Raw genomic sequence first — 27,863 nt, forward strand, 5'->3', positions numbered from 1 at the left:
CAGGCATTCTAATGATTTTCTCTTACATCTCTTGCCATCCCGTTACGTTCCCGTATTGGTAGGTCTTTGTCTCCAGCAATGAAAACCGTATTTAGGTCAATGTGTTCTTTCTTAATTGCATTAGCCACTTGCCTAAGACTCAGGCTTCCTCCACTCCCTAAGCTGCCTCTGCTTAGTAACGTGTGGTCTTTAAATATATTTCACTCTTAACGTTGCACTTAATCTGTCAGGTGAGAAGGATCAAGTCTGCTTTAGGCAGACTAAGATGATCAGTGGGATTCTAACTAGGAAACTCAGAAGTGTGGAGAGGCCCCTTTTTATAATGGATCATTGCCATCTTATTGGCTAGCTTTTACACCGAGTCTCTAAAAGCAAGGGTGAGAACTTGTCTTCTGCACACGTGGTCTAATTATATTGAGAACTTTATTCACTTCTTTAAAAGCTTTTGCAACATGTTCTGAAACTTTATACGTAAGGAAAGAGTACAACTTTCATCTTTCAAGAGTTTCTTTATATTGCATTTTATTAGCACGTTATTTTCTCATGACAGCAGAGTTCTTATGCAAACTTCAACCCAATCACACTCCCACACACTTATGTCCTCCCTGAAGCAGATTCAGCAAGTGAAGAGCTGCTTCTGGCTCGGAGATAGAAAAGATGGTGCCAGCGACATGGCAAAGCCCAGCAGAAGGAGCTGCATTACTTTAACAGTGGCATCAGTATCAAAAGACCATTTAAGAGCCTACACTCAAATTTCAAGAAACATGCCTTCTCCTGTTTATTTTCTGGACGCCACAGGATTCCACATTCTAACAAACAAGACAGTGAGCCAGCTGAGAATTCCAACACCAGCAGAAACTATTAAGTGGCCTTTAGCTAAGCTCAAGTTCCGAGTTAAACTTTATTTCCAAGGACATGTGCTACGCTTTGAGCAGGAAATAAATATCCTGAAGCTATTTGCTAAGCGTTCAGCCTTGAAAGGTAATACGTGTTCCGAGTGCCTCAAGGTTGGTGCTCCACAAAATACTTGTCCAAGGGCCTCAGCCCCATCTGTGCGCTGCTGGTCATCGCTCCGTCCACGCGGCTGTGGGGTAGCGTTCCAGCAGTGCGTTCCACAGCTGGGCTTTGTGGATCTTGTCTCTGGTCTCCACGGTGCAGGTGACCTGGAAAAGGAATCAGGAGCATTCCTGATGGCATGGCAGCATTCTCAGGCAAAGGCGTTTCCAGCTGGCTCCTGGGCAAATACTTTTATGCTCTAGGTCTCCCTGAGGCCTCATTAACTACTTACCTTCTCCATTCCCTGGGGTAGGTTCCTAATGCTCCTGCTGCCTCCTCCACCTCTGATGCTTGCTTCCCTTATTGCCACATTTCTGGGCAGCATTTGTTCCAGCACCTTTGTTTTTCACACCTTTCATATTCTCCTCCTCTTCCCCCTCATGAACTTATCGCCCAGTTATCTCTACCTGCAGCATTTTGGCTGGTTTCCTCTAATCACACAAATCACACATCTTTTTACTGTTTCACAGAATCATAGAATGGCCTACATTGAAAAGGACCACACTAACCATCCAGTTCCAACCCCCTGCTGTGTGCAGGGTCTCCAACCAGCAGCCCAGGCTGCCCAGAGCCACATCCAGCCTGGCCTTGAATGCCTGCAGGGATGGGGCATCCACAGCCTCCTTGGGCAACCTGTTCCAGTGCTTCTCACCCTCTTATTTCATTCTGATTTTCTTCGCTTGCTCACTGAGTCACTTCTAGTTCTCTGTTACAGTTTTTCTGCTATTAAATCAAACAAAACCTGGGTAAACTGGAACTTAAGGTCCCTTTTCTTCCTTTCCTCCACGGTGACAATCCTGTCACACAACCACTGAAGACAGCAACTTCAACACCATTTTCTTTCAGTTCTTCTTTGACCCCTTTGATCTCTTTTTCTACATGCTCACTTTCCTATTGCATCAGTCTAAAATCTGGGCTCCATCACAGGTGAGGCACCAACATGAAGGTGCAGAATGAGCATCCTGGATGAATACCTTAAGACACCTCCAACCCTCTGCCGTTATCACTGATGCCAAAAGTGCCACATGGAAAAAGACCTCAGAAGAGTGGAAATCTAGCAAGGAAGGGATGCGAGATGATTTGTAGTGTGACAACCAGCAAAGCCAGTCTACACAGAACAGAACCAGATCTGGTCATGGCAACTTCAAGACAGACTGCTGGAGGCAGATGCCGTGTATAATGTTCCTGTCAGAGCTATGTCCTTTAAGGAAAGCAACAAGGCAACGAGTAAAATCGCCTCAACTCAAATGTGTTCATGAGGACACTTCTAAATAAGAACTTTGTGAATGAGTTTAAAATCACAATCAATAAACCTTTAGGAGGACTGATGAATGAGAACCTGCTGTGAGCTCAGCTCAGTTGGAAACTAAGTCCAAAAGACCTAACATGAAATAAACAACGCTGTTTTTGTAATTCTCTGCCTCTTTTTCTGAACATAGTTCTACTCTTGTGTATGCGTGAGATTCTTTGGAACAAAAAAGATGCTAATTTATGTCTCCACTGAAAAAAGTGGGATTTTGTCTCAAGAAAAGGACAATCGCTGAGGACAGGATTAATAATGGGGGAAGAAGAGAGAACACAAAGGCTGGGACAAGGATCTAAAGGATATCTTGGCAATGAAGTTCCAAATACTCATTATCCACTCCATGTTTCCTACAGAATTCCTGAGGCTTTGCAACCATATCTTTAAGAGCACTGTAAATAATAATAACAATAAAAACAACCTCCTGTCTCAGCCATCCTGTTTGTTTTGTCCTTAGCAAATCAATTGCGCTAGGAACCAGTCTGAGCTTGTGAGCTTTGGCTCTGATTATTTGGCCAAAGACAGTTGGTCCGCCCAGTTCCTTTTATGAATTTCTCTTCTTGCAGATGGCACTCCTGCTGAACTGAAAAATAAAGGCTGTTAAAAGTAGAGACTTCACCAGCTAAAAGGATCCTTTACTACAATTAGAGTTCTACCCTGTGGCAAGTAATCCAAAGATTAATTCCAGCCTCAAGACTTAGCTAGCCGAGCTTTTCTTACAGCAAGCCTACAAATAATGGAAGACAGAGAGATCTTCACTGAATATTGCAGTCTGGTGATAAACTAGGACAGGGGAGGTTTAGTTTGGATATTAGAAGGAAGATTTTCACCCAGAGGGTGGTGATGCACTGGAACAGGCTGCCCAAGGAGGCTGTGGATGCCCCATCCCTGCAGGCATTCAAGGCCAGGCTGGATGTGGCTCTGGGCAGCCTGGTCTGGTGATTGGCGACCCGGCACGTAGCAGGGGGGTTAAACTAGATGATCATTGTGGTCCTTTTCAATGCAGGACATTCTATGATCCTATGCTGAGTCAAAATATACGGGTTTGGTGCATTTCTGTGCTAAGGGCAAAGCCACACCAATTTGTTATGCTCCTGACTTACTGATTACAACTTTGTTGTTTTGCCTCACTTCTAGTAAGGATATTCACATTACTCTAAGACGTTAGTCCTGGGCAATTCGTGTAACATCTTATTCATGATACACCACTATTAGTGAAAGTGTAAGTTGTTTGTAGGCAAATCACTGGAGCTGCAGATGATAACTTTACCTACTTTTGTTGGTTTAGTTCCACTAATAAAGCAGAGCTTTACATTTCTATCAAGATCATCAAAAATGGAGTAATTTTCTGAATTATTCGATAAACTCCTACTGGAGATTCCTGCACATTGAAAAACATTTGACTGCAATGCTTCTATTTATGAGGAGATTATCAGCTGCCAGTAACTCACTGTTGGTGCAACGTAAGGCTTGAGAAAGCGTAACAGCTGGGGTGTGCAACTTGAGCCCTTATCTTTGTCATACTCTTGTGCTCGGGCCTGCTAGTGCTAGCAGCAACAAGCCATCTCAGCATTAAACAAGTCAGATAACGATCAAGCAGGTCTACTCAGACTGAGTACTCAGATATTCACTAACGCACCGTGCTGTGGAAGGCCATTAAGAATATGGCTGAATACTGGAGGGCCTCAGAAGAAATGTATGGTCAGACTTCCCGTTCCAATGTCTCCATTTTGTTAATGGAGAACCAAAACAAGGAAGCAGTGACTTGCCCAAGGTCATGCAGGAAATGTTCTACGTCATCCTTCTTGTAGCTGAACGGCTGTGTGCTCGGCTACACTCTTTTAGCAGGCCAATAACATGGAGTATGTTGGTATCCAGGGACTCCAGTCCAAAGTGCGCTACTCTGCTCTTTTACAAAATGCAGATTGGCCTAAAGAGATTTACTCAAATTGATCGTAACAGCCCAAAATAATTACATGACTTAAGGCCTGAGGTGAATAAACTATGCAAAAAGCAGATACTATGCTGCACAAACTGAGCCAGGAAACCAAGCACCACTGGGGAAACGTGTAATGCTATCATAGAGAAAAAGCAACATTTGACTTATGAATTCATATACTGTTGCAGTCAGAGGGAGATGTGATGGATGTTCTTTTTATGACTCGTCTCCTCCTAGTTACTTAAAACCAGAGCTGGGAAGAGGCCAAACAGTCCCATAACTTCAAGCAGGAAAAACTGCATTGCTCCACAATGTTTGCTTCTCTGCAAGGCTGCTGGAGCACCTCACAACCCAGCAGGCTCTTGCTGCTCCATTCCAGAAGCTGTCCTGTGTACATGCAGGACACGGTGAGGAGAAGACATTCCTACAGACGTGATGAGCTTAAAGCATTGCTTTTTTCAGATGAGTTGCTTGAGCTCAAATACGAGGCACTCGTTAAGCAAGTCAGCTGATAATCTATAGCAGAGCCTTGCATGGCTTCATAACAAAGGCGAATCTCACCTTATCAAGTCACTTATAAATTTTGCTCATTGACTCCTAAATTAGTAATAATACGAGATGTTATTGCTATGAGGTGGTTTACAGATGGAAGCATTTATTTAAACAATGTATTTTCCCATACTGGATGTGAGAGATGTTACTAACAAAGACTGGTTTCACAGAGGTAAGCTGTAATTTCCTTCCACCAACTGGGTAAGCCATTAGAGCTCTACTTCCAGTTAGCTGGTGATGTTAGATGATTTTATTCCTTAGCTCTGATCTGTATTACTGTTTCCATATTCCTGGCTATCTAACTTGCCTCAATTGTTGCAAAAACCTACAAAATTTGTTAGTTGTAGATTTGCTAAGAGCTTCCTGTCTGTTTCAACGCTGGGACCTTGGAAACCATTTTCTATCTGCTTAGGGTGTAGTCCTCTGCAAGACAGAAATCTAGCATAAGCCATGGGGTAAGATAATCTCAACTAAGGATGGACAGAGGCAGGACCCAAAAGAAAATCCCATGGTCTTCCAAAGAATGTGTCCTGCCAACCCCAATGCTCACAGCACTTTGCTAAGCATCAGCTGAACTCTGGTGTGTGACCATAAAACAGACAAGGAAAGATTTGCTTCTCCTTACTTTATCTTCTTCTTCTTTTATTTATTTATTTATTAATCTCTCTTCTTTTTGCTAGTGTAATATTCCAAAACCAAGAAAAACATGGCTTGAACACAAAGCTTCCTTTTAGCAAGTCATTACTACTTCAAGCACAGATCTTCCCACAGCCCAAACCAGGTGAATAAACACCCACCAAGGCACTTTTCCACAAATATCCCTGACTTTGAAGCCAAGTTTCCTTCCTTTGGAAATGAAGGGATAAACCCGTAAGGATGATTATATACAGAGATGACAATCCTGACAGGATTGATTTAGAGTCTCACGTAAGCCACTACACTTCTGCACAATCCATATGCGCAGCCAAAAGTGAGTATTAAAGGTAGAGTGAATGTAACTGTAAAGCCTTTCTTATTAATACCACTAGTCCAACACACAAGGATTTTGGCTTCTGATCCAGATTTAAATGCATTTAAATGTGTGTTTAATTTAATGATGTTTTGTTTTTTTTTTTTACTGTACACTGACTAAAATGATTCCAAATTCTGCACGGGTCTGCTTTAGAAGCAAGTGTTCCAGAAGCATTGCTAGCATGGGGCTTTGGTTCTTACAAGCAATAAAAGAAAAAGCAAAACCTCCCCTATGTGAGTTAGCTTTACTATGAAAATACGTGCACTCTCCTATTCCAGCTTAGAGAAAAATCATTTAAATGGTTAAAGGTAGATTCAATATTCTACCCTCCTCACTCACCCTTATTTTAGTTTTCAAATAAAGGCTCTGCCATCCACTAGGCCCCACCAGACAGAACTACCTGCACAGTCACGGAGCTCTATAAATCTGGATGAGTATTTTGTATTTCATATCTCATTACCTAATAGCCTCCCCCAGACTAGTTAAAAGTCATCGTGCAAATCCAAAACCCCATTAGATTACTCAGGGACACGAGTTCCTCCCTCAAACCTTCTTGCAGTACAGCGCCATCAGATGCTTGAAGTGGACAGTCAGTAAAAACGCACCATGTTTGAAATAGAGACAAGAATACTGCAAACACTTTTCTCATTCACAGACCGCATTTACTGCAGGTCCTGACAAAAGCAGAAAGGAGCCAGAGGGATTTTTCCGCCCTATGCAATGTCACATTAGTGGCACAGTATAGAACAATGCAGATTTGGCCTTAGACATCTCAGAAAACTTGTAATAGCTTCACTGCAGTCCTTAACTATAATAATCTATTCTTTGTTTTTCTATGTTCCTTTGTCAGCCTACTCCTTTTATCTCTAAGTGGATCTTATTTAGTCAGCTTATTCTTTACATAAGTGAAAATAGCGAGCAGGTGTTGACATTCAGATGAATTCATACCCAATACAGCACTCATTATGTCCTTCCTTTAACAGGAAAATTGGTTATTTTAGATTTCAGTGTGAAAATGGAAGAATCTCCTTACCAAAAAGCATTACTGAATTCCATTTATAAGCCAGTTTAGCCAAGTTTCCAAACTTCTACTCATGATTTCACAAACTAAGTCGGATTAGCCTTGGTAGGCAGCACGAAACCAGTGGAACCACACCTTTGCTAAACCAGTTGAAATAAGAGATATGTCATGAGGTGAACAATCCTTTTAAGAGATGACATTAATTGATAACACTTCCTCTCCCCATTATCAAACACTGCAAAGGAATAAAGACTTCGTTTTGTGCTCTTTGAGGTTAAGGTACAAAACTGGTTGAAAACATGGATTCCTTAAGAGTAAGGGTGCTCTCCACGTTGCTGCACGGCAAACTGATCTTCGATAATTACAGCCAGTCTACACAGCTGGCTCTTCCAGTTCTAGATGTGTGCTGCGGCTTGCTCATCACTTCCGGCATGAAACTATTCAAGTAATGAGGGTTTGCATTGAGTATTTCACTGGCTGTGTTGCAATAGCAGGTAAAACAGGTCTTGTAGTATACGTGTGTGTGTGTGTGTGTTGAGAGTTTGGTGAGGCAAGCTGATGTAGAACACAGGTGAACTTATCGATCACACTGCTCTGAAAGCCATGGTGCACACTCTATTGGACTACTCTGGTATCTAGATACCAGAATAAGCAAGGGGATGTAAGCGCTGCGAGAGGGCCTAGAGTCGCGCATCATCTTACCTCAACAGTGAAGAGCTCAGATGTCACAAATGTGCGTTCTTGTCTGATATCCAAAACTCTAGGTCAAATAAGGGATAAAATAAGTGGTAAGTTACAGATTACAGCAAACTTTGGTTATTAGAAAATTATTTCTGTGTTTGGACAGTAACCATCTTCGCAGCTTTCTGAGTTAGGTGCTTATTCTGTGCTCCTGTGGTTATTTTACATCGGAATAAAAATGAAGGAAAAATACTTTTTCAGGAAGGTAACACAGAAAACAGATTAATTCGTAACCCATAGCTTTGCCTCCAGAGGACATTTCGAAACATGACCAAGTCTTTAACCACCTTTGTGCTCCGTTTCACTTCTATCAGTCCGATTTACCTTGCTTCCTCCCGAGCCAAAACCTCCAGTAGCTTTGAAACATCTGCCGGGCAGTCAGAAATCACCAGGGAAAATCTGCACACTCTGCTCTCAAGGGTCAGGGCACGAGCAATGCATTGTTGCAGCAAATGTAAGTCCACATTTCCACTGCATATAGCAATCGCCACTCTGAAAGGAGAGCAAAGAGGATTCCTGATTAGCTTTTCTCTGAAATTCAGTCATAAATCACAGACGCTGAATTCAATGTCAGCTGAGCATCTGTAGGGACCGCTCTTTCATAAACATATATTGCATTTCAGATGTGCTCAGCCCTCTGCATCAACTGTGTACAGGGTACAAAACCCTACAGAGCTCTTCTCTCTGAAATCATTTTTGTTTCATATTGTCTTTGTTGATTCATATTCCTCAGCAAGAATTAGATGGGCAAATCTAGATCTACTTCAAACTTGAAAAAGGCAACAACACTTTGACTTGCAAAGGGAGTCTCAGATTCTTAGCAGTTAGATGTCATGCGTGGTCTGTGTTTTCTGTAAGCATTAATTAAATACATCTCAACCTTGCAAACTGAGTACAGAAATGTTTGAAAGGCAAGTGAAGAGCTGCATGGTTAGTCCCTGGTAACCTGCAGAGCCAGTCCTGTGTACTTTCCCTCTTATTTCAACTGTGCTGAATTGAACTTTGTGGCCTGTCAGTCTCTTCTGGGAAACTGCCTCAGTGGTATTTCAACATACCTTGCTGTGCATTGGAAATTTTATCTTGTCTTGAGTGCACGTACATTTAAATACACTGCAGACTATACTGTGAGCAGGGGCTCAAGCAGCTTAAGTCCTAAGTGCTGAAGCCCAGATGTAAGAAAGGAGTTTTATTTAATGCTGAACACAAGGGTAATCCCAGTGACCGTCTGGGCAGGAGTTCCTGGGGCTGGAAGGCAGGTGTCACTCAGCGACTGCAGATGACAGCCTGGCTTGCTTACTCTCATAGCAAAACCCCACTGCAAACCATTGACTTCCACGAGTAGGATGAGAAAAGACAACAGGCTTACAAGCCAACTGGGGCTGCGCTTAACTGCCTTTTTCCCCGTCATTTGAGGATATAGGAAAGTGATTTGTCTGGTGTCCGGACTGACAGCTGTCTCGTTCAGCAGTCTTATGACCCACGAGTGGTATATTCAACCTGAAGTAGATGTCATGGGTGAGAGCACTGGCAGCTCAAGAGCAGGAATGATCACTCCTCCCATTTCCCATCACGACACCGCTCAGCCCCACAGCTCTATACAAAGCCCTGTTTGCAATAGCTGCTGTACCTTTTACCCTTCAATTCAGGCAGCTTCCCAGCCACCAGTGCTGCAAGTCCAATGGCCCCTTCTGCATCAACTGTGGCTCGCTCATACTCCAGCAATCTCAGCATCGAAATGAGGACGTCCTCCTCGCTGAGGGCCAAAGAGTGGTGCCAAAATGAAACAAAACAAAACAAAACAGAGAAAACAAAAAGCAGCCAATAAATAAAGACAGTTCATTTATGTATCAAGGGATTCCTTTAGTCTTGCTGAGAACATAATGATCCCACTGCGGTGTTACAGCAAGCTGTGTTGCTGGAGATGGAGAGTGTAACTATTAACTATGACTATTTTTATTACTATAATTAACAATAATATTAACAAATACTGACCCCTGCTTATACGATTAATATAAATGCATAAAAATAACTACAGAAACAATAATTATTAAGGAACAGGGAGATTTTTCTCTTTTTCTTTTTTACTAGAGGCATTGTGCTAACTAAATCCCAGTAGGTAAATGCAGTCTTCAAACTCTGTGTCTCAGCAAAGACTGGGAGGGCTTCTGCCAAAGGCTGTTTTCAAGTGGTGTAGAATGCAACAAGAACACTGAGTGTCACCACCCTCTGGGTGGTGATGCACTGGAACAGGCTGCCCAAGGAGGCTGTGGATGCCCCATCCCTGCAGGCATTCAAGGCCAGGCTGGATGTGGCTCTGGGCAGCCTGGGCTGCTGGTTGGTGACCCTGCACACAGCAGGGGGTTGAAACTGGATAATCATTATAGTCCTTTTCAACCCAGGCCATTCTATGACAAACAAGTTCTACACCCATAGCACAAGCGGTTATTAGCAGCAAGCAAAGAGCTTTGGCCAAAGGGGTCAGATACATGAAATCAGGCTCACTATCTGCGGTGTCAGCAACAGCATATTTGTCATATGCAGTGATACTCCCATAATATTATTTCTTTCAGTCTTTTTCTTCACCTACCTCACAGCAACAACCTTATCCACAAGCTTCCCAGTCAGCTGCAATGAATTGCTGCCGAAGCAAAGTCCACTCACATCTGCAAAATTCAAAATACCAAAATATGAAGCTGGCTGCTCTAGAAAAGTTTAACATAGTTTAGAGTCCAGACATTGTCTTATTTCCTTGATGAGCGCAGCACATTGCTATTCTACGATCTCAGGTTGCTTGATATTTATATGTGACAGACATTTTGCTATGTGGGGCCTTGTTATGAAAATCATCTCAGTGCACAGTGAGGCCTCAGTCATAGCAAAACAACACAGAGCAGCATTGGATTTGCAGCCACATCAGGACAGCCAGCAAAGCAGTGCAGGGACAGGCAGAACTTGCCGAGTTATGTGGTTTGTTTATAAAACCCCTCATTTAACCTACAGCTTTGGGGGATTTGAACATCAGGTAAACAGGATACGCTTAATTTGCTTTAAGACCTGAGGGTTTCTTATGCAAACTATATGGAAGCAACTGAATTGTTTATAAACACTCTTATTCTGAAAGCAGCTTTGCTAGTCTGTGTATTTAAGCATCAGATCTTTCTGCCTTTTTTTGTAAATTAGTCAATCAAACGAGAGTTTCCCCATTGTCTTTATTGGCCCAGACACTAAGTGTGAGCACAGCTACCAGATATACACTCTCATCTTAGTAAAGCGTTCCCCAAACATCTCAGGTACTGGAAACAGTACTGCACCTCAGAGGGGGTCACAGACTGTATGTCAGAAGCTGCTTTTACAGCATGAACTGAATTCTGGCTCTTCAGACAGGGTTTTATTTAATTACGTTTAAACCGATTCAGTTGGAAAAGACTATGATGAGGCTGGTAAAATCAATTATAGCCTTTATTGAAATAACATCCAAAAGAAGAACCCATTTTCTCACCTCCGTAGAAGTGATGGTTGTTGCAAGCCTGGTCTTCAGCTGGGTGGCCAGCCTTAAGGGACTGCTGCAGTACAGGAAAGCTTTCAGATTCAACCCCCTGGGGAAGGCAAACGACAGCATGTTTTAGTGTTCAAGTTATGACAGAAGCCACTGTCAAAGCCAACTCCAAAAAATCAACACCACGTTTCTTCTCAGAATCAGCACTGTTGCAATTTGCAATTCATTTATATTCTAAATGTCGAACACATCCACAAACTACAGCAGCAGAACTTTCTAGATAGAAGCCCACAGCACTGTCATAATCAGGATAGCAATGCCGCGTTATGGATCTTCAGAACCATAGAATGGCCTGGGTTGAAAAGGACTATAATGATTATCCAGTTCCAACCCCCTGCTGTGTGCAGGGTCACCAACCAGCAGCCCAGGCTGCCCAGAGCCACATCCAGCCTGGCCTTGAATGCCTGCAGGGATGGGGCATCCACAGCCTCCTTGGGCAGCCTGTTCCAGTGCGTCACCACCCTCTGGGTAAAAAAATGTCCTCCTTTACATCCTCTTGAGCACACAGAACTGTGGCATCCTAAGGGAGATCTCCAGCAAGAGATCAATCCAAAACACAGAACTGGATTCCATGTGCTTTGGAAGAGCCTTCTGAAATATCTTAAATCCAGTCAGAAGGCAAGAGGCTGCCCAGGCTCTCAGGCCCATCCTGCAGGGAAAGGCTGCGGCCACAGGGAAGTACCCATCCCCAGCACAGGCAATCCGTACCAGCAGATCATTATATTCTAGTGCCTTTGGAAATAAAATCTGTGGCAAAAGCTGCCAAAATGCAACTCCTTCCAGGTGAGTGCAAACTTACAATGACAGAAATACGTGGGTTGAGATGTTTTAGTGCAGCAGCCGAACCTGCCAGCAACCCACAGTGGCCTCCTGCAGGGAAAATCACCGCGTCCAGCTTGGGCACCTGCTCATATATCTCCAGCCCCACGGTACCCAGTCCTGACAGGTACACAGCACTGTCCTCCCTGTGGGAAGGAAAGGCACAGATTAGCAGGGCTGTAGGGAAAACACATGGGTATATACACAGTGAGGCCAGGAGTTGAACTGGTTGTCACATGCTTTGCAAAGAGCAACGTTCTCTACCCTGCGCAAAACAGAGGCACGAGTCCTGCAGGCACAGCCGGGCCAGTGAGCATTTCAACACACCCAAATCCTGCATCTGGGCTTAATAGGGCTGCTAGCTATCACACAGGAGTTGGTCCTACAATTAGAACAGTAAACAGCAGTCAGTGAGAATGCATAGCACAGTCTGGCCCTGGGTAGGCCTTCCAAAGAGCCTTTAGGCTGAAGAGCCCATCTCTCTGTCGTTATCAGTATCAGGGATTTACTGGTAAGGAAATAAATCATTTTTCCAACTCTATCATTTCCTTGAGCTTTATGAATTTTGAATGTCGGGGCCAAAATGAAAAGTAAAGTCTCAGGAATTCTTTCTCTTTACTTGTAAGTAGTCAGCATTCATTATAAATGGGAATGTTTATGAAATTCAAGATATTATATATATATTTGCAGATACTAGACTACTCCAGAGTTCAGTCTTTTAACAGGCCAGGGCCATTATCTTAAGCTTTCACATTGCTCTGGAATACCTAATGAGAAAATAAGCAACATACTTGTCTGCCAAAGCTCTCACTAGCAAAACATTGCCACACAGAAGTAATGCAACGATCAGAATAAGGACAGACAGAGTCAAAACACTGAAGGAGCTCCACTGTGCAGTCATATGGTTTACTTGGATCTGTTTCTAAAAAGATGCTTTGGATTCTATTTAGATGCTGGCAATGCTGAAAAGGTAGTATGATATATGAATGAAAGACATGGGATTCCTACGTGCCTGTACAGTCTGCTTTTTCTGGCAACAGGATTACAGGTCCAATGGTGTCACTTGATTTACTTTACCCAATACTTGCAGGTAGTGAAGCTACACTCGTTATTACTACTAAGACACGCAGAGGAGTGCAGAATGCTGCCAGGTGGAGACTCTTGAGAAACGACTCCACACCTAGAGCCAAATGCAGCAAATCTCTCAGGACAAGAGTCGGTATAGATACACAAGAGAAGAGGAGATAACGACCTCTCACTGCTGTACCAGGCAGAGGAAAGAAACGACAGAGGAACCAGTCGCTGAACTCTTGAATTTATTGTGGTTATCAAAACATTGACGGAGCTCTCTTCCTCCTTTCTACGCATGACAAAATATATTATTGCTTCCTAATTTATTTACCTATTTTCTGGAGCCTTATTCACAAATAAGATTCAGAACTCAGTTTGCAGAGTTGCCCTTACAATTTGGGGGACTTGTATAGATGAATGAAGATATGGAATATTCGATTTACAAGCAAAACTGCTCTGACTGAAAATTGTTTCCAAAGGAGAGCTGCTCTGTGCATTAAGATTTAGTAGATACGAGCATTTCAGATAATTATGTTTGCTCTCCAGCTGAAGGGATCCAAAGCTACCCTGCTGCCCTCCTTAGTGAGGTACACTAACCAAACCAGAAGGGAGCTAGGAGGTCTGATTGGTATATTTGGATAAGGAATCTCATGAGAAAAACAACTGGACTCTCAAGGAAGGAAGGTGTGTAATTCATCGTGGCACCCTAATATCTCACAAATCAATCATTCTCAGATCATCCCAGAGGTACTCTGGGATTTACTGGCAATCTTGGGATTATATTTAGAACAAGGTCCTGATTGAGCATCCATAGAAACTGGAAATCCCGTGTTACCTGAATTACGTAGACTTCGTGACCAAATTCCATCGTGGAAAATCACATTTCCTTCCTGGAATTTCACAGGATGTAACACAACTGGATGAAAAACTCCCTCTCCTAATTGAACACCTGCATGCTCATTTTCATAACACGGCATTTTAATTGCACTCAAGAAATGGGAAGAACTGACATTGACACACCCGACTACAGGACATTACATGCACAGGTGAGACTTAAGAGAGGCATGTAATGCCTACTTCAGAAAGGACAGAAGGAATTGTTGGTTAAGGAGATCAGAGAATCCAAAAAAGCACTTTTCTCTCCCAACAGCATTGCAACAAGCCTGATTAAGAAATGTTTCATCCCTTGGATCTCATCCGCGCTACCCTAGAAGAGTTCAGGGTCCTGGATGGCTGCAAACAGCTTTGGCAAGTGGTGGTGAATGTGTGGCAGAGACACTGAAGCTGACTTCTACCCATACCTGCACTCATAATAAAACGTGTTAAGAAAGGGCTCACAACTCCAAGGGTTTTATTGTTGCTGCTATATTTCATGGCTGTTGTTTTTTCCCCCCCCTTCAGATTGTGAAAAAATTCATCTGTAAAGAGAAATGTTTCAATTAAACATTGTGATAGATTGGATGTCTACTTCCTATTCATTGAAACAGAATAAATCAGAGTGTTCTGACATGATGAATGATAATGCCATTTAGAGCTCATCAGCGCCAGATGATTTGCACATACTGACCCTGGAGCTTCACGTGCCCAGAAAATATTGCCCTTACATAACACCAATAATTATTCAGGTAGAAGGTGAAGATTAAACATGAAATTACAATACAACAATCATTTATTATGTGCAAATGCAACAGCTGATGCAAGCCAGCTGGGAGTGAATGCTCTGATTGAAAAACATCAGTCAGGAATTTGGAAATCACAAGATTATGGAAAGCTGTGGCTTCCCAAAAAGAACCTGTCTGGTTTTAAAACTCAGTGGAGTCCAGGGTACCTTCCTTGCAAGTCTCAGTCCGAGGAAAGGCTGTGCCCATGGCAACAGCTGATGCACGCCAACCAGCCCTGTTGGCCTCCAGGTGCTAGCAGAGCTCACTGTGCAGCTGTAGAGTACAGTTGTTAATATTGCTTCCCCAGTGAACCAGCTGGGAAAGAATTAAGATCTCTCTCTGCCTTGCCCATCCTGAAATCCTCTTTCCAAGCAATATCACTCATTGTCATTGTGTTTGTAGGACTCACAGCCCAAGGGCTGTCCTGCAACAGGAGCTGTATGAACTCACAGTGGTGGGTAAAGCCTTATAGCCTACACAGGGGCAGCAATGGCCTGGGTGTGAGACTGCAGCTCAGGGCAACAGAGAGAGCTGTGTCATGATAATGACCCACCCCTCTGCCCTTTCAGTGTTCTTACTTCCAAAAAGCTCAAAATAAAGAAAAATGAAAGTAAAGGCAGAAAAGACTGCAAAGAGAAAAGGGGGGGAAAAAAAGGAGGGGACACTGAATTGTTTCTAAATAATTCTACTAATTTTATCTCATTCCAATTGTGTTTTTATTAGACCTGGCTTATTCCATGACCTCGACAAGCTCACAAACTCCTTCCTATAATTAACTACTTCAACTTATAATCATCCTTAGCTACTGTAAAGACATGCGTGCAGTAGCCTCCTAATGAGCTTCTTTCAAGGAAAAAACCTATTTGTCAAGTCACACGAGATCTCCTGCAGCATTAACCCCTTGCTCTACCCTACGCTTCCAAACCCTTTGTGTTAAAGGTTAACCTTAACCCACCTTACTCCTGAGAGAGAGACCAAAAACCAATGCGAGCCTCAGTGCATACAGCCATAATTTTATGTATAGATAGACAGACACACGCACTCACTAGATTTATCCATCTATTCATCCCATGAAGTTCCTGATCATGAAGTTTCCTTAACCTTGGGGAAATGGAAGGTGCCTCATTTTGGTTTCCATCCCAAAGCGTTACAGAAACACTTACTGTTCGTACCGTAGAAAATAACTCAGTCTGTACCTCAGTTATAGGAGCCTTTTGATGATATATGAGCAAATTTTAAGTTACTGACAACTAATCAAGCTACTGTTTTTTTATCTAATGTGCTACAGTCTTTCCAAACAATCTGACTTCCCACTTACTCTTCCAGGTAGAGATAACCATTCTCCTGTGCCAGCCTTCTTGCATGCATCTGGGAGTCCTTAGCTGTAGTGCCATAGGATATAACCATGGCACCGTACTCACGGCACATTTTCACTCTGGCAGGGGAAGTGCTGGTTGACATGATGACAAACACCGGGATACGAAGCTCTGAGGCATGGTAAGCAACGGCCATGGAAAAGTTCCCATCTGAAGCCACAATCACTCCCTTCCTTTGCTGATCCTAAAAACACAGAAAAGTATAATGCACATTATGCAGCCTCGCAAACTTGTCCCATGTAACTCTTGATCAGCCTAGTGATATTTTTCTATTATTAAAGTTCACTTTACTGTCTAATAATGTTACAGTATTATGAAACAGTACACACATCTGAGGTGATTTTAAGACACAGAACTAAGACAGCATAGGATCAGTCCCTGTTCCTGGGTTCAGTTCTGGCTCCGTTACTACTGGTTTTAAAACTCCAGGTCATGGAACAAGTCAAGTCAGTATCTGGCCCCTCAGAGCTGATACCTGCTCCTTCTTCCTTGCCCCTAGGAAATGATTTCATTTCATATTTCTCTTTATATATATACATATATATATATGTGTGTGTGTGTATATATATGTATATATATATATACACATATATATATACACACACACACACACACACCTATCAATAACCACTATTCCTGGGCTAATGCATCATGCCAATTATTATTCATGCAGTGATTCAGTAGCCTCCTACAACAACAGGAAAGCAGGCTATTTATCTAAAGTTGCCAACATTCATCACAAAAACCAGTTGGTGATCTAGATCCTTCTCATCACCCATTGTCACTTGATTTCATCATCATATCCAATTTGGTTGTCTCAGTGTATCAGAACACATACACATACAAATTATTCCATCTAAACGTCACAGGAAAACACAAGGTTACACTTTGCCAATTATTCTTTCAGACATTTTAAGCACTTCACCAGTGGATTGGCCATGAATAAATCAATGAGACATTTTACATTCAGGTATTTCACATTCAGAAGGTGGTGGCAGAATGGAACAGGCTGCCCAAGGAGGCTGTGGATGCCCCATCCCTGCAGGCATTCAAGGCCAAGCTGGATGTGGCTCTGGGCAGCCTGGGCTGCTGGTTGGCGACCCTGCACATGGCAGGGGATTGGAACTGGGTGAGCATTGCAGTCCTTTTCAACCCAGGCCATTCTATGGTTCTGTGTTGTTTAAAACACAAGAAGCACAACAGATAAAGTCCAATTGTGTTTAACTGCTATGAAACAGAACAGATTTACTTTTACACTTGACACTTGGTTATACCTGAGGCAGCGATGTCAGAAGATAAAGTACACCTCGCTCCTTCACAGATCCTGTGTACTGGAGGAACTCTTTCTTTAGGTAGATGTCAACTCCATACAGCTTGGATAGCCTGGAGTACTGGAAAACAGAAACATGATTATTGTGGTGCTGGAACTAAAACTAAGAAAAACCTTGCATGCCCCATTGAAGCAGATATGTGACTGCTGTGTAGGATCTCCAAGGGGTAAATAGATAAAATCCTGCGCTAGGAGCTCCCACTTGCTGGTCCCTGTGAATATACGGCTGCAGAACTGAAGGGAAGTGCTTAGGAAACGGAAAGGATAGCAGTTCCTAACCTAAACAGCCTAAATCATCAAGACTCCTTAAACAAAACCAAAGAACACTGGACACGAAATGCTGCTTGGCAGGACCTTCACAATCCTCGCCAGTTGCACCGTTTCTGTCTTTCAGAGCATCCTGAATTCTACAATAAGGAAAAAGGATTTGAGGAGACAAATCTTGTGACTTTGTGAAATTGCTGCCTCCTACATATTAGTCATGGAAGCGGTATGCTTCAGGTATGTCTTCTTTAAAGCATTGACAGTCAACATCTTAACTCTTCAGCTTATCTTTTTTCTGCTTCTTCTAACTGAGGCATTTTTACCTAGCATAGATACAACAGTTACTTCTAGTGATGGAGGTGTCTGTCTATACTCACCTGTAGCAACGCAGTGTGTGACCTTGTGAGACCCACTGACCCAGCCTCTAACCTTTCCTTTTGTAACCTTGCCCTTATCTAGGGACCACAGATTCCAAGTCTGAGGTACAACACCTCATGGAGCGAGTTTTCATCAAACTCGCTTCTTTATCCAAATGAGAGCTCTGAAAGTGGCTCTTCGCTCCCACTCACGAGTTCTATTTAAGCCATTTAAGTTAAGGGGCAGAGCTGCCTGAGAGCTATGTGAATTGGCCCAGGAAAACTTTACCACCTGTAAGCAGGAGCACTGCCAATGTATGAGGAGCTGCACATCACCCAGATGTCTCTGCAGTGGCAAAAGATGGGCTCCACAGATCACACTCCTTTTCTTACACTGTGTGCAGAGCAGAAGCCCTGCTTAGGATGCAATTAGGGAGCCTGGGGATGGGGCTGAGGTAGAAATCCCAGTACTTGAGAGCTGTTGGTGGGGTGTGAATGAATCCTGCAGTGAGCACGTGGCCAAAGCTACCTTAATTCGGGAATGGAGACAAACAAAACAACAACAAAAAAAAACCCACTGAAAATCATGATGATACCTCTGGATCGGGCACCATCTGGTAAGCAGCAGAACTGCTGTGCACTGCAGACCCAACTGAGCTGCTCCCACGGACTGCCAGCCCCAGATGAGGGCTCACAACCCCTTTTCCACACAGGCCAGAAAGATAACTGACAGCCGGTGAGGCCAGCAATATACCCAGGGAGACATCCCTGAAGAGCAACCCAGGGCTGCTCCACTCAGCTGCCACTTTAGCAAAGACTCTACTTTCCCACTGCAGGAAAAGAAGGAGATCAGCCACACAGTGTCTACAGCTGCCTTCCTGAGGAGCTCCCAACAGCAGGAAGACATCTTGAACCCAATGGCTGAAGTCACTGCACCTCTCTTATGCTTGAACAAATGCTTCTGCACCTATAGTGAGAGCGATCCTGTGTGTGTGTTTCTCAATACCCTTGCTTTGCACATGGAAGAACCACCTGGTCACAAAACAGACCCAGCCTTCCCAAGTTTGCCAGGCCAGGAAGCAATATCTGATCCTTCCCACATGCATGGGCCGGTCCCAAAACAGACCCTCTTAAATGACAACTCTTACCCTGACACTAATGTGGACTCCTCCATAGCAACTCTAGGAGCATAATACCACATTGCATTAAGTCTGTGCCTAATGTGGTTTATCCTTTGTTTACAGGTCACTGCAATCTTTGAGGATTACACTTTGCAGTTAGCACAAACAGGTAAGTAGAAAACGATTACTGACAGTTCACAACAACTAACACGAACTCAAGTCACCGTATACAAATCTATCTGCTACGGCAAACACTCTTCATTCATTTCTGACCAAATTCTATTAAAAAAAATAGAAGCACTATCAGGAGAATTTAAAGCCATAAGAATCCCCTACCATGCAAGGGGTTTTCTGAACACCGGACTGGATTTTGAAAGCTGCTCCACTAATGTCTTCAAATCGAATCAGTTTGTTGTGGTTGGACATGCTGGTCCGGCTGGTCCTGCTGCTTGACTGAGGGACGAGGGAAAGCGCATCCCCGAGTAACTCTTCATTACGGCTGACTATCTTCATTTCCCAAGTCTTCACGTCCCCATTGAGGTAATCCTCCTCAACGAAATCTTTCAGTCTTTCAGGGTTGATTGGGGGTGGCCTCTGCCCAATGTGTCCATTTCTTATTGGCCTGTCCTTACAAAGGCGAAGATCACAAAGCGCTGGGGCATCTTGTTTCTTTATTTTATTCTCATCCCTGGAAACAAATAGAAACGCTTAGATGATTAAAGGCTTGAATTCAGCTTTTAAGTTACTCTTAAATCAACTACACATCTCAGCTGCTCTTTGCAAACTTCAGATGGGCAGACTAAATTATTAACAACTTCTTAACTATCTTGTAGATGGATTGAAAGCTGCTGTGACCAGTCAGTTTTTACCAAAGCCGCAGGTGACTTGACATGCAGACAAACTGAGAAACTGCCATAGCCAACTAAAGAGGAAAAATATCATGCACACTGTCTGGGCAGGCAGACAATACTCGGTATTTGGAAAAGAGCTGAGAGCAACCCTGGCCTGTGGATATGACTATGCAGATAGTATACGTCTCTCTACATAAAGTAGAATGAGAAGAATCTCTTGGAAGAGATTGTTTCCTAAAAAATAAGCGTGGTAGATTACGTCAGAGATGGACCATAGGCAATAGACAAAAAACATTCACCAGTTTTGCAAAAGAATTTGGATTTAAGCTATGCAGTCGTTCATCAGCAGAATGGGTCAAAGCAAATGGTATCCTAATTCTAGAGCAGCAATCATGGCAATGCGCACTGTAATAAGTTCAGAAAAGAACTTGAAGAATATTTAGAAACAGCTGCTTTTTGAGCAATCACCCTACTTTTTAATAGCCCATTTACTATGTGGTCCCATAAGCTATGCCTGAAGCTCTGCTTCCTATTACACCTCCAGTTGTGCCAATGAGGAGTTCCCATAGCAACATGAGCTGCCCAAGGGGTTCTAATAGTTGAATCCAGGACTGTACTAGTGGCATCAGTCATTCTTAGATCTTCTCCCTCCAAAATGTCTCACATCAACACTTATTTTCTAAAGCATACAAACAAGCAGATCATTTACACAAATGTAATTTATATTGACACTTGTGATTTACAACATCGTCCCAGGAGCATTTCTTAAAGCTGATATACCCAAAGAGCACGCATGGTGTTTTCAAGTTAAATGGTCTATCAGGTAGATCTATTTTACACTTTTCTGCCCATTTCTTCTCCTTTGTGGGTTAGAGTTGGAACATTTAGTTAAGATGTTTGACTTGCAGCGTTAGGTCTCATGCGTGTTAGCGAGCTTAATGCAAACACGAGAATCAGATCAAACTGGCTCCTTTGTGAACTTGTTATGGCACAGCCTGTGGATCTGGGAACCAAATGTGACTATTGCATAAACAACTGTCGTGATGTAAGAGACCACATCTCTGCTAGGAGCTCATCTCAATGCTCCCAAAAAGTAAAACCATTTTCTACACCACGGTAGCCGATTACCACTCCAAAAAGAGTAGAACATATGCATCTTAACTCTAATTCTCTAATCATGTTACCTAAAGTGTTTAGCAAGCATTAGCAATGAATGATATTCTACTGGGTTTCAGCAGAGAATCAAATACATACATAAAATTTAACTTGAGCTAAAAGAGCCATCAAATGTTTCTTTATCAGTCAATATATAAAGACAAAATAAATACCGATTTTTGGCCCTATTCTGAGATTTCCCTATTTTTTTTTGGCACTCTTGTGGACACTGAGCACCTTCCGAAGTCCCTAATGCAGATAGTATATTAGAATCATTAAAAAAATAAGTCAAATATTAAAAATGTATAATCTTTTCAAGCTTGAGATAGTTTTAAAGCACGTCTGAAACATAAACATCTCAGCACATCATATGGAAACAATCATCTGTTTGCATCTGAGAGGTCAGCAGCCTCGTTAACAAAGGAACTTCATCTTCCTATTTTATACACTATTTCCTTCAGATTAATAATTTCTCCCCTTCTATGTCTACGTATCTCAGCTACTTTGGTGAATGACATTTCCCCCATTGAACCCATCTGGGTGAACACATCTGCTCTCCAACCTACAAGGTAAGCAGCGGTTTTAGTTGTGACAATGGATCACAAACAAGCAACTAATACCCTGCTGGGTTCGATATATCCACCTCCTCCAACACAGCCCACGAGCTTTGCACAAGACACCTCAGGATTCATTTCCTTTACAGGAGCAGCCAATGCAAGCAGTGAGACAGGCAAACACCAACCCATGCCTTCCCATGCATGGCTCCTTGTCCAGTGGTCATGCCCAACAGATTAAAGTGCAGAGCCAATGTAAATACAGACCCTGGTGCTAGAAAACACAGCTCCTTTCAAATGAATTGCTTTTCCTTTTTTGGAGTTTGTTTAGCAAAGTTTTCACGACAAAGTCTGTTTATCTCCAGCGTAAAACAAATATCCAGCTGGAAAGTTTTGTGGCATGGTTACAGAACAGGCCGTTTTACCTTTAAAGTGATTAGTAAAAGCAAACATGGAAAAAGAAACCACTTATAAACCTACTTTTTTGAGAACAGCTGTTCAGCATAACTGCAAAAAAATAAAAGAGAAGATCCATATGCAGACATTCCACAAATAATTAAGGAACTGGAAGAATTAGCGTACTTATCAACAGACAGCTTTAAACAGCTTCAAGTCTCAAAGCCAACACAAAGACAGTCTGTGCTGAAACATACTCCTAAAGTGCTAAAACACAACGACCCAGAATGGAGCTCTGTTTCCAGGCTGCTTTCTTTGAATACGCTGGTATTTTATCATCAAGTCACGCAGCACTGGGGAAAACAAGCTTGGAAAAATAGTAATATTAATACAACAATGAATTATGAAAAGCAACAAAAATAATGTTTGGAAGATATAGCAATGAGAGCACATGCTATGCCCAATACTACAACAGTTGTCTTTGTTACAGGGAGAAAGAAAGGCCCGTGCATCTACACTGTGATGACAGGACAGTTAGAAGTCCCAGCACACACAGATGGAGTTATTCTGGTTCCCTGTGGGAACAGATCAAATCAGGTTAAACTCATTGCCACAGGTTGCTATGAGGGGCACTTGTATAAATGGGTTCCTGAAAATACAGTATAGTTATATGGAGGTCAGACAGGTACATGCATTGTTCAAGAAGCTGCACGTGACCCAGGAAGACCCAAAGCACTTGTTTGGCTGACTCCACTAAAAAAAAAAAATGAGAGAAAGTGCCATTTCTGAGCTTCTTATTCTTGTCTCCAGGCTGTCGTTGTGGTGGCCACTACAGAGATGATACAATCAGACAACCTCTTGCTTGGACCCCGTGGTCAGCATTTTGATTTGCTGACATAACCACACATGTCGTGAAGTGCATTTTAAGGCAGAAAAGCACATCCTCCCTGAAAAACACAGCAGTTCTTGTCACCTGCATTCACAATGGTACAGACTCACCATAAGGAGGGGCTGACAGCACAGTAGAAGCTCCATATTGTATTTTAGCATCCTTGAAGGTCTGTGCCACGACAAGAATTTCAAACTCCACTACATCAGTCAGACAGACGCAAGCACAAAGTGGCTGTTGCTAAGCCTGAGTGCCACATCAAACCATCCCACTGAATCAGGGTTGACCTGTAACCCAACATACCAGCACATGCAGACAGACATACAAATATGCACATGTAAATCTATACACGGATTTCTCTTTTACTTCATTTTTTTAAATGTTATTCTGGGGAGGAGGTTTCCCCTTTGTTCATGTCTATGTGCCTCCGTCATCTTCACGTTCACACAGAACAGCCTGGATTGAAAAGGACCTCAAAGATCCATCTAGTTTCAACCCCCCTGCAGCAGCCTATTCAAGCCGGCCTTGAAAGAGAAAATATGGAAGAATACAAAATTGCTTTAGACAGCTAAAGCTGTCATACAAATGTTGCCAAATCACGCAGAATTCAGTAATATCCATCCCTAAACAGAAATACATATGAGTGAATAGGATCTCACCTTTGATGACAGAAAGTGGGGCACAGACAGGCAGTGTGACTCGCTTAATACTCCTGCAGGAAGTTCATAGTAGGGCTACTTATTTGAGTGTCTTAAAGATGAGATCATGGCTTAGCTCCTAGCCTGCATAACGCAAATGCTAGAGGATGTATGCACGTGTGGCCATCCACCACAGGCAGGTACACAACAACCAAACCTAGACACCGAACCCACTGCAGGCAATGGTAACTCCACTTACCCTGTGCAGCACTTTGACACAATTATGTGGCATTACAACGAGTCCAAAGAAAGCTGATGCTCATGCAGGGGATAACCAGGCCTTGTTATTTTGAAATAAGGTACTTTCAGTTTCAGCACTTCAGAGTAATGGCAGCTGAAGCCCAATGATGTATCTGCAATCATTGATGGCTATAACCCGTCCCTACTTTTCCGTACCCATTACTATCATGTCTTAGCTTGCTACCGGCACTAGCAAGTAGGTGCCAGCTGCAAAAAAGATAACATGAGGAAATAATGACCTGAAAGCAAGAGGAACTCAGAAGGTCTGGGATACCTCCGCTCCAACACCTCCCAAGCATCCCTCATACAGACACCTCTGAGCTCCTTGCAAAGAACTCTTGAGTTGTGAAGGTCAGATGGTCAGCACAGAACTCTGCACACAGCTTGACAGATAAAACTCTTACAGAGGTTGACTCTTCCTCTTGAAGCTAAACCTATTCTGAACTGAGATGCTCTCGTGATTAACGCATCTCATAATTCACCCGTACTATGGAATAGATGACATAAACCAAATGAGAAGGAAAATCACTGTTTCGTGATTAAATGACTGGCTGAAGTTTCTCAGTTCGCTGCAGACATGCTGTGTGACTGTGGGCAAGCCATTCTTCTACCTGAAGAGTGGGAACTTCTCATCCCTTTTGGCATCTTTTCTCTCAAGCTGTCTGTTCTACAGACGCTATGTTTATTGGAAAAAACATGCTTTTAATATTACAAACTTATGCAACAATTTGTAGGAAGTGGGGCGTTATGACCAATCTCTGGATGGCACAGGTTGGAAGGGACCTCAAGGATCATGAAGCTCCAACCCCCCACACTGCAGGCAGGGCCACCAACCTCCACATCAAATACCAGCACAGGCTGTCCAGGGCCCCATCCAACCTGGCCCTAAACACCTACAGGGATGGACGGGACACCCACAGCCTCTCTGGGCAGCTGTTCCATTGCCCCTTATTTACCCAACATCTGGGAACTTCAGATTTTGATAGCAGCATCCAAATAACAAAGCAGGGGGAGAAAACTAGGGAAGAGGCTAAGAGCGAGGTTGTGCCAACATGGCTGTGTCACACAGGTGCAGCCCCACTGTCAGTGTCATGCAATGGCTCTGGACACTTCCTAAATTTCCCCCTTGGCTGAACAGTGCAATGCAAACAGATCATAAACACTGGAACAAAGCTAAGTGCAGGATGTCTATCACAGCAGGATGCTCTATGAGCCATCCCAAGGTAAACTCTGGGCAATCCATAGGCCTGCCTGAGATTTTCCTAATGCAGTGCTTATAGGGAAAGTCAGAGATCTGAATATCAGCTGCAAGTACTCACAGCTCCACTGCTGCCAGTGGATGACTCCAGGAGCACCTCACAGCCACAGAGCTCCGGGAAACACTGGAAAATTACAAACCATCTCTTTTTTTCTTTAGAAAGGAAAGGAAAATAGAAATCATTACCTATACAGCACAGCGACTAAATAAACAACGAGGCGAAGCAAAACTCCAACTACAACACGGTAAGGAGGCAGGAGGGGTCCAGGGGAAGTCATGTCCACAGGCCTGGATCTGGGTGGACCCGAAGGGCTGACCGAGGTCCCTGCAGGGAAAAAGGAGCTCTAGTTCTAAGTCAGACAGCAAGACTCTCCAACCTTTGCCAGAAAGGATCATAGTCTTCATCTTCCCTGTAGCGGTCCCTGGGAGTTCTGCTTTTTAACACCCTGGAGTAGATCAACTGTGCTGCAAAATTCATTGTAATTCCAGGTGCAAAGCACAGCAGGAGGGACGCACTTCGCCTGCTGGCACCGCCAGCCCTGCACTGCTTGGGTGGGAAGAGCAGGTGACTCGTTGGGAGCAGCAATCCGGAGGGAGTGGGGGAGGGGAAGTGACTTTGAGAGAGGGTTGCTGCTATTTAAAGAGATTATTCTGGAGGCCAACCTGTCCTTGTCAATTTGAGTCAGGGCCTGGATTATGCTGGGTGACATTCTGTTAGCAGGACACTTGAAGCTTTACTTACTTACCGCTGAGCTGCAGAGCATGATCAGGGCTTACTGCAGGGCCCACGATTTAACAACACGCTCTAGGGGCGACACAAGTTGCAAGGAAGACCCAACTTCTTCTTGTGGCGTTTGAGTCACGTGCACACCTAAGATAGAGAACTAGCGGACTGTAATCCAACCCAGGCTGTGACCTGACCCCCTCCACAGAATACTCTGACCAGTATAGTGGACTGCTTTGTAGGCAAGAGTCATTATAAATATTTAATAGTCTCCTGGGAGCTCTAGGAAGCCCTGAGCAATGTTGTTGCTGCCTTCCCTACATAGATCTGGCAGATAGGTCCAATCTCTTTGGACTGAAATACAGAAAAAGTTCTAGGTTCACAACTTCTTCCTTAGCCTCACAACTTCTTCCTTAGCCTCACATCCTCAAAGCTTTTGCCCTTTGCTTTCTGGTGGTGGATGTGCAATCCGTGGAGCTGCTCGTGGTGCACATGGCCATAACCCTGCAGCCTGCTGCTGTCAGAAGCAAGGAGACAAAAAGGCAGCTGGCTCTAAGACTCAAGTTTGGGATGGCTTCACTGGTGCCTTGAAGCCAAGAGAGAAGGTGGGTGGAATTGCCACTTACTCAAAACACACGTGAAGTGAAATGGTGGACACGAAAGGGAACGTAAAGTAAAAACTGCACTACCTGGCTTTAAGATGGCTGGGAGTCCTGATTGGTGTACTGGATTCCTTATCTCCTAGCAGCAAACTATGCAGATGAAACACACATTTTGATGAGGCTGATAAGGGAGGCACTAAAAATCTGTATTCATAGGACAGGGAAACATTAATATCTAGAGCTCCACAGCAGGGCTCTCCCTAGCATTTACAGCTGCAAGGAGGCATCACCTTTTCTTCTGCCTTTTTCCATCTTGCCCACAAATACACTCGCAGGTGGGCATTCTTTATGTTCTGCTTAAGGCAAGTCCATTCCCCAGCCACGTCACAGAAGTGCATTACATACCTTTACGGAAAGGGGCATACTTCCCTTCCTCCTCTTGCACAGGTGGACTCGTGCAGTCAGGAACACAACAACTTGCAGAAAAACAGAAAATGGGTCAAGTCCAACGTTTTATGTTGGTGGTTAGAACTTCTTCAGGGAAAACACAAAAGAGGTGCTTTTCCAGGCAATACTCAAGTATTTTTGCTGGAGAACGATGAACGCAAAGCGCACATGAACGGAACTTACCACAGAACCTGCACAGAGGCTTATTGTACCATTTTTAAGTAGAAGATTGAAGTCAGAAAGAGCAACATATCACAACTATAGAGTCAGAAGTGATAAACAAACCCATACGCTAACTGATGCTTGAGATTACAGGAATTCATCTCCCTACCAAATGAGGCCCAGATCTGTGACTGGCACTTGCAAACCAGGCAAGAACGGTAAGGGTATTTTAAGGACAATTTGGTCAAGCACCAAGGATTTTTCAGGACAGAAGTACATGAAGCACTGAATCAGTGCCCTTCAAAGATACCACCAAACAAGCAGCTCATTGGGGGAAAAGGGTACATGGAAACTCCTGCTGTGTATTTAGGCCCACGTCAAGCATCCTCTTAACATCCTTACCTAAGTGTGCGCTGGAAATGCTGACTGTGCATCGTGGTAATTGCTGTAAGTTAACTATGACCATTTTCTGAGCTGCTTATTTCCTTAATGAGAGATAAACGGTTAAACACACTATTATTAGATGCGTCTTCTTTTCATTCTTGCCTGTCAAACTTCATTGTCCTTACAAGATCCTTAAGCTTTGTCTGTCACTTTATGTACTTACCTTCATTATCTTTGTGCACAGAGATGATGGCTGCAGATACCAGCCTCACTTTCCCTTTCTCAAACAGCTGACTTTTGTCACCCTGAACAGACGATGCCTTCT

The 27,863-nt window shown here is 43.3% G+C and overlaps 1 protein-coding gene across 1 annotated transcript; it reads right to left on the minus strand.

Moving 5' to 3' along the window:
- Positions 1 to 624: 624 nt before the first annotated feature.
- Positions 625 to 27,588, minus strand: LOC140254000 (L-threonine ammonia-lyase-like). The gene is made up of 14 exons (XM_072340169.1): positions 27,557 to 27,588; positions 26,951 to 27,021; positions 25,406 to 25,544; positions 22,219 to 22,245; positions 19,515 to 19,866; positions 17,382 to 17,498; positions 16,050 to 16,291; positions 11,980 to 12,145; positions 11,124 to 11,220; positions 10,212 to 10,287; positions 9,252 to 9,377; positions 7,949 to 8,116; positions 7,586 to 7,643; positions 625 to 1,163 (listed from the first exon to the last, which is right to left on the minus strand). Exons 1-14 carry the CDS (start codon positions 27,586 to 27,588, stop codon positions 1,065 to 1,067), a joined length of 1,770 nt encoding a protein of 589 aa, XP_072196270.1. The 3' UTR covers positions 625 to 1,064.
- Between the last annotated feature and the right edge of the window lie 275 nt (positions 27,589 to 27,863).

The sequence above is a fragment of the Excalfactoria chinensis genome, chromosome 6, assembly GCF_039878825.1.
Source record: "Excalfactoria chinensis isolate bCotChi1 chromosome 6, bCotChi1.hap2, whole genome shotgun sequence".
In the NCBI taxonomy this organism is placed as follows: Eukaryota; Metazoa; Chordata; class Aves; order Galliformes; family Phasianidae; genus Excalfactoria; species Excalfactoria chinensis.